General features: G+C 40.3%; 1 protein-coding gene across 1 annotated transcript; it reads left to right on the forward strand.

Annotated features, from left to right (window-relative positions):
• Positions 1-699: 699 nt before the first annotated feature.
• Positions 700-10,230, forward strand: LOC129158893 (histone-lysine N-methyltransferase set-1-like). Its single transcript, XM_070553264.1, has 3 exons — positions 700-2,480; positions 3,071-3,115; positions 3,818-10,230. The coding sequence occupies exons 1-3, from the start codon at positions 2,244-2,246 to the stop codon at positions 3,890-3,892; spliced, it is 357 nt and encodes a 118-aa protein (XP_070409365.1). The 5' UTR covers positions 700-2,243; the 3' UTR covers positions 3,893-10,230.
• The last annotated feature ends 244 nt before the right edge of the window (positions 10,231-10,474 follow it).

Raw genomic sequence — 10,474 nt, forward strand, 5'->3', positions numbered from 1 at the left:
CCTTTTAACAGGAAGTATATATATACAGGAGCTTTTTTACCTATTACAAATTGTAAACTATATATATATATATATATATATATATATATATATATATATATATATATATATATATATATATATATATATCTGACCAAGGCCTGCTCGCTGTCCCTCGGTCTAGGTGTCGTACCCGTGGGGACCGGGCTTTCTCAGTCCTAGCACCGTCACTCTGGAACCAGTTGCCACCCTCAGTTAGGCTGTCCCCTTCTCTGCCAGTCTTTAAGAATCACCTAAAAACACACCTCCTCCGCTTGGCGTTTCCAGAACATGTTTGATTTTGGCCCTCTTTTATGTTGAATCCATTCCACAGTTTTCATTGGTACACTCAATCCATCCACTCAATCCAAATGTGTTTCACACATTTGTCCTTTACCAGAATGTTTCATCTATCTTGTAATTTCCATTTTGTATTTTGTAATTTGTATTTTGTAATTTGAATTTCTTTTATTGTTGATTTATTCAATATATTTACATACAACTGTACAATGTTCAGCGCTTTGGGCTTCCTGACAGGGTTGTGGAAGGCGCTTTATAAATAAAGCTTTGATTGATTGATTGATATATATATATATATATATATATATATATATATATATATATATATATATATATATATAATAGTAATACAAACTGTATTAAAAAACTGTGTTACATGTGCAAGTATAAAGTATAATAGTAATACAAACTGTATTAAAAACTGTGTTACATGTGCAAGCAAAGTATAATAGTAATACAAACTGTATAAAAACTGTTACATGTGCAAGTATAAAGTATAATAGTAATACATAAAGTATAATAGTAATACAAACTGTATAAAAACTGTGTTACATGTGCAAGTATAAAGTATAATAGTAATACAAACTGTATAAAAAAATGGTTTGTTGCATGTGCAAGCAAAGTATAAAGTACAATAATAGTAATGCAAACAGTATTAAAAAACTGTTACCAGACTGTAATTTATGTTATAAAGATGAATGCTGGTCAGCCGGTTGAACTTCTTGTATACAACTATGTCGCCTTGAGCAGTCTCGATCTGCTGCCAAGTTAAACCAGCGGATAGCATGTTTACATATGTCGTGGTCAGTGGAACTGCGGGAGATGGGATTTTTTTTCTCATAGAATCTGCAATCACAAAAGCAGATTTAAATTTTAATCATCATCCATCACCACAATTTACTATTGTAACAGGACACAATCTCCACTAATATCTTTCTGTAAGCAGAAAATAATTTGTCAACTAAAGCTCTGAATAATATTTCTTCTTTTATTAGACCAGCTTAAGAAGTAGCTCTACAAGTTTATATTGACGCTGTGTAGCGTTTATAAAAAGTGAAACGCTGGAAACAGTACCTCAGTGTGTGAATAGCAAAGGTATGAACTGGCTGGTGGCAAGAGCTGTCGTAGTGGAGCACATATTGTTGACCCAGAAAAATGTGTGAACATTTTAAAATGGGTACTTATGCAGGAGCAGTGTTTTTGATGACATCTGGTTGAAAGACTTCTTCCCATTGACACCTTTCTGAAGCAGAGGCTGCTCACTTTATTTTATCTGGAAGTGACAAGCCTTGTTTAAAGGCCCAATGGATCAATGACTATAAAGGTATGTTATATGTTGTTCCTTATGGCTGCTGCATGAATATTACCGGAGCTGCAACTAATGTTTATTATAATATTTAGTAATATATAACAATTGTTTCAGTTTCCCTGAGGGAACCTCCCAAATTGATCAATAAAGTTATCTATCTAGATTAAAACTGTTTTACATTTCCATGTATTTGAAATTTATTGCAAAATATTTTAATTTTTTTTTATTATTGGTATTTATTGTTTCAACTCATTTGTTGCGTCCATGAACATAAGCATCTAGATAATCCCCTCACAATTAAAACATTTTATGATTGTTTGTTCTGCATGTTTTGTCAGTGGCTGATCAGCTGCAGTAAACCTGATTTGGATTGTATTACTTAACACTACTTATTGAACATCTTGTATTAGGACATGGTGTATTTGCCTCTGAACCAATTGAAAAGGGATCCTTTGTAGTCGAGTACCATGGGGAGCTTATCTCAGAACATGAACGGGACAAGCGGCAGAAAAAGTACACAGAAAAGCAAACTGCTTTCCTATTTGATTTTAAATGGAAAAATAACACATGGTGGTAAGTAAAGGCATATACAATATCAGTTGTTCTTCACAACATTATGTTTTTAGTGAACAAATCATATGTTCTTTTCTTCACTTTTAGCATTGATGCCTCCCGTGAAGACGACTCACTTGGCCGGCTGGTTAATGATGACCACAAGTACCCAAACTGCAAGATGAAACAGCTGGCAGTCCAGTATAAACCTCATCTCTGCTTGTTTGCTATTGACAATATCCAAGCAGAGAGTGAAATCACCTATGACTATGGAGAATCTATGTGGCCACGGCGAGCTCTGGTAAGCAAATCCTCTTTACAGATTGTGCAGTACAAGAAATGTTAAATATTAGTAGATGAAAACATAGATGTTATTCTAGTTATGAAGACCAGAGTAGATCAGTGCTGGGTTTAGAGCTTTTATTAACAAAATTTGACATTTTTGTCCTTTTACACATGTTTTTGTCCATTTAACCTGAAGCTGATCAGTTTACATGATTGGATTTCTGGGGAAATAGATGGCTTTACATCAGTGTTGGGTTTAGAACTTTTATTGACAACAGCAGGAGAAGCTAGAAGTCAGGAACATGAACTCTACATGTGTTCAGTCATCATGTCCTCATATTGTTTCAAGCTGTGAAGGAGATGTGTGTGTTTCAGAATACGTTCTCATATGGTTGGACCAACAACTGTAGTGTGTGTGTTACACTGTCCGCATATTGTTGGGTAGCAGAACTGTACAGTGTTAATAGTTTCTATACAGTCTGATATAAGGAACTCAGATTCTTCTGTGAATAATATTCACTGAAACAAGTATGATCTGTAGTTAATTAACTAGTCAGGATTCATAGTACAGAATGTTTGACATTATATTGTTGTCTTTTGTTTCAGACGCCAAGTGTTGAGACCATGTCCCAACCTCCTACAGACCAAGAAGTGAGTGAAAAATTCATTTCATTCTTCCAACAGGTCACACATTATTTTTTGTATTTGAAATCAAGTATATGAGTCAGTTGGGCCTAGTGCATAAATGAAATGCACTTGGATTGTTTTAAAACAATCAGTTTGAGTGAAAGTTTCCCCAAATCAACATTTGCATTAGGAGAAAGAAATTGTCTATACCATTTGTTAGTCCAAGCTTTCCCTTTAAGCATTTGCTTGATCTTTATTCTGACTAAATTTAATATTTTTGTCCTTTTACACATTTTTGTCCATTTAACCTGAAGCTGATCAGTTAATATGATTGGATTTCTGGGGAAATAGATGGCTTTACATCAGTGTTGGGTTTAGAGCTTTTATTGACAACAGCAGGAGAAGCTAGAAGTCAGGAACATGAACACTACATGTGTTCAGTCGTCATGTCCTCATATTGTTTCAAGCTGTGAAGGAGATGTGTGTGTTTCAGAATACGTCCTCATATGGTTGGACCAACAACTGTAGTGTGGTTGTTACACTGTCCTCATATTGTTGGGTAGCAGAACTGTACAGTGTTAATAGTTTCTATACAGTCTGATATAAGGAACTCAGATTCTTCTGTGAATAATATTCACTGAAACAAGTATGATCTGTAGTTAATGAACTAGTCAGGATTCATAGTACAGAATGTTTCTGACATTATATTGTTGTCTTTTGTTGCAGACACCAAGTGTTGAGACCATGTCCCAAACTCCTACAGACCAAGAAGTGAGTGAAAAATCGGAAGAAAAGTTATGAGCCACCAAAGCTGTTTTTGGAAACCGGCCTTCAAGTGACACCACGCCCGGTGACCTTTGGGACATGGTTTGACCCCCTTAGGAATGTGCTATCATCATGAAACGTTCAGATCACTTACAACTCCATAGATTATACTTTCACGTGATGTTTCAGCCTGATTGGACCTTGTTTTCACACAAATGGACCCAGAAATATGTGAAATTGGGCTTTGTGCGACATAATTCTGGGTGCCATTTAAAAACCAGATCTGAGCTCTCTAGGACATTCAGAAGAAAAGTTATAAGCCCGCAAATGTGTGTTAGGAACCACGCCTTTAAAGAACAAGTGATCCGATGACCTTTGTGACATCATTTGACCCCATTAGGAATGAGCTATCATCATGAACCGTTGGAATCACTTCTAACTCAATAGATTCTACCTTCCTGTGATGTTTCAGCCTGATTGAAGCTTTTTTCAGAGAACTGGACCCAGAAATATGTGAAATTGTGGTTTGTGCGACATAATTCTGGGTGCCATTTAAAACCCATAAGTGGTAATGACTCCATTCCTTCTGTTCCAGATATAGACCATTAATTGGAGTATTTTAAAATCAACCTGACCTCTCTAGGATATTCTGAAGCCAAGTTATAAGCCCACAAAGGTGTAACCGGACACTACCTGACTATATCTACTTGGACATGCGTCCCGAAAGGGCCCTCGAAAAGGTCCAACGGCCGCAATTTCGACGTGTGTCGATGAGATGGTAGCCGGGATGCACCTCAAAAAATTTCGTGCGGCTACGCCTGACTGAATTCAAGCGGCGGCCCGAAAGTGTTAAAATTTAGCTCAGGCTTTGTTTGCGGCCTTCTGCCACTTGAGACCCTTTTCGTCCGCCATTCAGCCCACGTTGGTCCGAGGCACCCGAAAATTCTTCTGGTGCATCCCACCACTAGCCCGAACCACAGATTTTGAATTTGTGCCGGTCGCATCGTGTAAAGCGTCCGTTTGGGGCCGGACGGCAGTGTTCCCTCCTTTTTTGTCATGTGCTCGGCAAAGTGGCATTTCTCAACCGATTTTAACAAAAGAAACATTGATTTGGCATGCCGCCGTCACCCCGAGCTAGCCCAGGCAGTTTGGTAGCCGTAGCTCGTTGTTCCGGTGCTTTTCTGAACCCTAGGTCGCCAGAGGTCACGCTCTTTTTTGGCCACAGCTCCTCAAGCAAACGCCCAATCCGTCCCGTTTTTGGAGAGGTGGTCCCCGTGGTGCCAAGCAATCATAATCCGCTGTCAAAATTGAAAAGAAAAAAAAAGTCGCTTCAGAGTTAGGCCAAAAAATGTCCTCTGAGACGTAACGCCTCAAAGAGGACTTGTGTTTTGCTGTTACAAAGTGGAAAAAAAAAGTTCTGCTGGTGCCAGCGGCGCCATCTTCGGATATGTGGTTCGGGGGCCAAGCACTAGTCCACCCGAGGTGATTTGGTGGCAAAATATTTTGTGGTTCCGGAGATATAGCCCCCCAAAGCGCGCAATTTTTGCAAGTTTGCAATGGCGCAATTCTAGCGCCGTGAGGGCTATCAAAAAGGCGAGTAGATTTTTGCTCTCGTACCGGACTTCCAAACCAGAGAGTGAAATTTTTTTTGACTGCGCCCACTAGTGGCCGAACTCGGTCAGTGAGCGACGTAGCGTGACGCATTTTAGAAATTATGATTTGGCATGTCCTTCTTTACAACATATGTGAATTTCATGTCCCTACGTAGAAATAAACTATTTTTAATTAATTAAAAGCAACGGACAAAACCCTAGGCCCCAAATGAAGCCTGGCCAAGATTTGAGCCCCTTTTTGGCTGCCGTTCGGCCATCGTTGATCCGAGGCTCACGAAAATTTTTTTGTTTTACCCCAGTGCTGGTCCGAACCATAGATTTCAAATTTGTGTCGGTCGCATCGTGTTAAGCGTCCGTTTGGGGCCGGATGGCACTTTTCCCGCCTTTTTTGCCATGTGCTCGGCAAAGTGGCATTTCTCAACCGATTTTAACAAAAGAAACATTGATTTGGCATGCCGCCGTCACCCCGAGCTAGTCGCTTCAGAGTTAGGCCAAAAAATGTCCTCTGAGACGTAACGCCTCAAAGAGGACTTGTGTTTTGCTGTTACAAAGTGGAAAAAAAAAGTTCTGCTGGTGCCAGTGGCATTTCTCAACCGATTTTCACCAAACAAACGTCGATTTGGCACGCCGCCATCACCCCGAGCTAGCCCAGGCAGTTTGGTAGCCGTAGCTCATTGTTCTGGTGCTGTTCTGGGTCAGAGGTCAGAAAAAATGATGGATTTCAGCTGAAAAACAGGGTTCTCTTCAACCTACAGACTTGCAACTGATATGCTCCTTGACCTCACATGTCCAACATATGTTAATTTCAGACAGATTGGAGCTTGTATCACAGATATGCAACCAGAAATATGTGAAATTGTGCTTGGTGCAACATAATTCTGTGTCCCATTTTAAAACCATAAGAGCTAATAGGGGCTGTTAATTGGAGTAATTTAAAACCAAGCTGACCTCTCTAGGACATTCAGAAGCCAAGTTATAAGCCCCCAAAGCTGTTTTTGTAAGCAGGCCTTTAAGGCAGAAGTGATCCGGTGACATTTATGACATCATTTGACCCCATTAGGACTGAGCTATCATCATGAAACGTTGGAATCACTTATAACTCAATAGATTCTGCTTTCCTGTGATTTTTCAGCCTGATTGAAGATTTTTTCAGTGAACTGGACCCAGAATAATGTGAAATTGTGCTTGGGGCTATCATCATGAAACGTTCAGATCACTTACAACTCAATAGATCTTCATTCTTCCAACAGGTCACACATTATTTTTTGTATTTGGAATCAAGTATATGAGTCAGTTGGGCCTAGTGCATGAATGAAATGCACTTTGATTGTATTAAAACAATCAGTTTGAGTGAAAGTTTCCCCAAATCAACAAAAGCATTAAGAGAAAGAAATTGTCTATACCATTTGTTAGTCCAAACTTCCCCTTTAAGCATTTGCTTGATCTTTATTCTGTCTAAATTTAATATTTTTGCCCTTTTACACATGTTTTTGTCCATTTAACCTGAAGCTGATCAGTTTACATGATTGGATTTCTGGGGAAATAGATGGCTTTACATGAGTGTTGGGTTTAGAGCTTTTATTGACAACAGCAGATGTTAGAAGTCAGGAACATGAACTTTACATGTGTTCAGTCGTCATGTCCTCATATTGTTTCAAGCTGTGAAGGAGATGTGTGTGTTTCAGAATACGTCCTCATATGGTTGGACCAACAACTGTAGTGTGTGTGTTACACTGTCCTCATATTGTTGGGTAGCAGAACTGTACAGTGTTAATAGTTTCTATACAGTCTGATATAAGGAACTCAGATTCTTCTGTGAATTATATTCACTGAAATAAGAATGATCTGTAGCTAATGAACTAGTCAGGATTTACATTGTTGTCTTTTGTTTCAGACACCAAGTGTTGAGACCATGTCCCAACCTCCTACAGACCAAGAAGTGAGTGAAAAATTCACTTCATTCTTCCAACAGGTCACACATTAATTTTTGTATTTGAAATAAAGTATATGAGTCAGTTGGGCCTAGTGCATAAATGAAATGCACTTTGATTGTGTTAAAACAATCAGTTTGAGTGAAAGTTTCCCCAAATCAACATTAGCATTAGGAGAAAGAAATTGTCTATACCATTTGTTAGTCCAAACTTTCCCTTTAAGCATTTGCTTGATCTTTATTCTAACTAAATTTAATATTTTTGTCCTTTTACACATGTTTTTGTCCATTTAACCTGAAGCTGATCAGTTAATATGATTGGATTTCTGGGGAAATAGATGGCTTTACATCAGTGTTGGGTTTAGAGCTTTTATTGACAACAGCAGGAGAAGCTAGAAGTCAGGAACATGAACACTACATGTGTTCAGTCGTCATGTCCTCATATTGTTTCAAGCTGTGAAGGAGATGTGTGTGTTTCAGAATACGTCCTCATATGGTTGGACCAACAACTGTAGTGTGTGTGTTACACTGTCCTCATATTGTTGGGTAGCAGAACTGTACAGTGTTAATAGTTTCTATACAGTCTGATATAAGGAACTCAGATTCTTCTGTGAATAATATTCACTGAAACAAGTATGATCTGTAGTTAATGAACTAGTCAGGATTCATAGTACAGAATGTTTCTGACATTATATTGTTGTCTTTTGTTGCAGACACCAAGTGTTGAGACCATGTCCCAAACTCCTACAGACCAAGAAGTGAGTGAAAAATCGGAAGAAAAGTTATGAGCCACCAAAGCTGTTTTTGGAAACCGGCCTTCAAGTGACACCACGCCCGGTGACCTTTGGGACATGGTTTGACCCCCTTAGGAATGTGCTATCATCATGAAACGTTCAGATCACTTACAACTCCATAGATTATACTTTCACGTGATGTTTCAGCCTGATTGGACCTTGTTTTCACACAAATGGACCCAGAAATATGTGAAATTGGGCTTTGTGCGACATAATTCTGGGTGCCATTTAAAAACCAGATCTGAGCTCTCTAGGACATTCAGAAGAAAAGTTATAAGCCCGCAAATGTGTGTTAGGAACCACGCCTTTAAAGAACAAGTGATCCGATGACCTTTGTGACATCATTTGACCCCATTAGGAATGAGCTATCATCATGAACCGTTGGAATCACTTCTAACTCAATAGATTCTACCTTCCTGTGATGTTTCAGCCTGATTGAAGCTTTTTTCAGAGAACTGGACCCAGAAATATGTGAAATTGTGGTTTGTGCGACATAATTCTGGGTGCCATTTAAAACCCATAAGTGGTAATGACTCCATTCCTTCTGTTCCAGATATAGACCATTAATTGGAGTATTTTAAAATCAACCTGACCTCTAGGATATTCTGAAGCCAAGTTATAAGCCCACAAAGGTGTAACCGGACACTACCTGACGATTTCTACTTGGAAATGCGTCCCGAAAGGGCCCTCGAAAAGGTCCGACGGCCGCAATTTCGACGTGTGTCGATGAGATGGTAGCCGGGATGCACCACAAAAAATTTCGTGCGGCTACGCCTGACTGAATTCAAACGGCGGCCCGAAAGTGTTAAAATTTAGCTCAGGCTTTGTTTGCGGCCTTCTGCCACTTGAGACCCTTTTCGTCCGCCATTCAGCCCACGTTGGTCCGAGGCACCCGAAAATTCTTCTGGTGCATCCCACCACTAGCCCGAACCTCAGATTTTGAATTTGTGCCGGTCGCATCGTGTAAAGCGTCCGTTTGGGGCCGGACGGCAGTGTTCCCTCCTTTTTTGTCATGTGCTCGGCAAAGTGGCATTTCTCAACCGATTTTAACAAAACAAACATTGATTTGGCATGCCGCCGTCACCCCGAGCTAGCCCAGGCAGTTTGGTAGCCGTAGCTCGTTGTTCCGGTGCTTTTCTGAACCCTAGGTCGCCAGAGGTCACGCTCTTTTTTGGCCACAGCTCCTCAAGCAAACGCCCAATCCGTCCCGTTTTTGGAGAGGTGGTCCCCGTGGTGCCAAGCAATCATAATCCGCTGTCAAAATTGAAAAGAAAAAAAAGTCGCTTCAGAGTTAGGCCAAAAAATGTCCTCTGAGACGTAACGCCTCAAAGAGGACTTGTGTTTTGCTGTTACAAAGTGGAAAAAAAAAGTTCTGCTGGTGCCAGCGGCGCCATCTTCGGATATGTGGTTCGGGGGCCAAGCACTAGTCCACCCGAGGTGATTTGGTGGCAAAATATTTTGTGGTTCCGGAGATATAGCCCCCCAAAGCGCGCAATTTTTGCAAGTTTGCAATGGTGCAATTCTAGCGCCGTGAGGGCTATCAAAAAGGCGAGTAGATTTTTGCTCTCGTACCGGACTTCCGAACCAGAGAGTGAAATTTTTTTTGACTGCGCCCACTAGTGGCCGAACTCGGTCAGTGAGCGACGTAGCGTGACGCATTTTAGAAATTATGATTTGGCATGTCCTTCTTTACAACATATGTGAATTTCATGTCCCTACGTAGAAATAAACTATTTTTAATTAATTAAAAGCAACGGACAAAACCCTAGGCCCCAAATGAAGCCTGGCCAAGATTTGAGCCCCTTTTTGGCTGCCGTTCGGCCATCGTTGATCCGAGGTTCACGAAAATTTTTTTGTTTTACCCCAGTGCTGGTCCGAACCATAGATTTCAAATTTGTGTCGGTCGCATCGTGTTAAGCGTCCGTTTGGGGCCGGATGGCACTTTTCCCGCCTTTTTTGCCATGTGCTCGGCAAAGTGGCATTTCTCAACCGATTTTCACCAAACAAACGTCGATTTGGCACGCCGCCATCACCCCGAGCTAGCCCAGGCAGTTTGGTAGCCGTAGCTCATTGTTCTGGTGCTGTTCTGGGTCAGAGGTCAGAAAAAATGATGGATTTCAGCTGAAAAACAGGGTTCTCTTCAACTTACAGACTTGCAACTGATATGCTCCTTGACCTCACATGTCCAACATATGTTAATTTCAGACAGATTGGAGCTTGTATCACAGATATGCAACCAAAAATATGTGAAATTGTGCTTGGTGCAACATAATTCTGTGTC

The sequence above is a fragment of the Nothobranchius furzeri genome, chromosome 7 (genome assembly GCF_043380555.1).
Source record: "Nothobranchius furzeri strain GRZ-AD chromosome 7, NfurGRZ-RIMD1, whole genome shotgun sequence".
Taxonomy (NCBI): domain Eukaryota; kingdom Metazoa; phylum Chordata; class Actinopteri; order Cyprinodontiformes; family Nothobranchiidae; genus Nothobranchius; species Nothobranchius furzeri.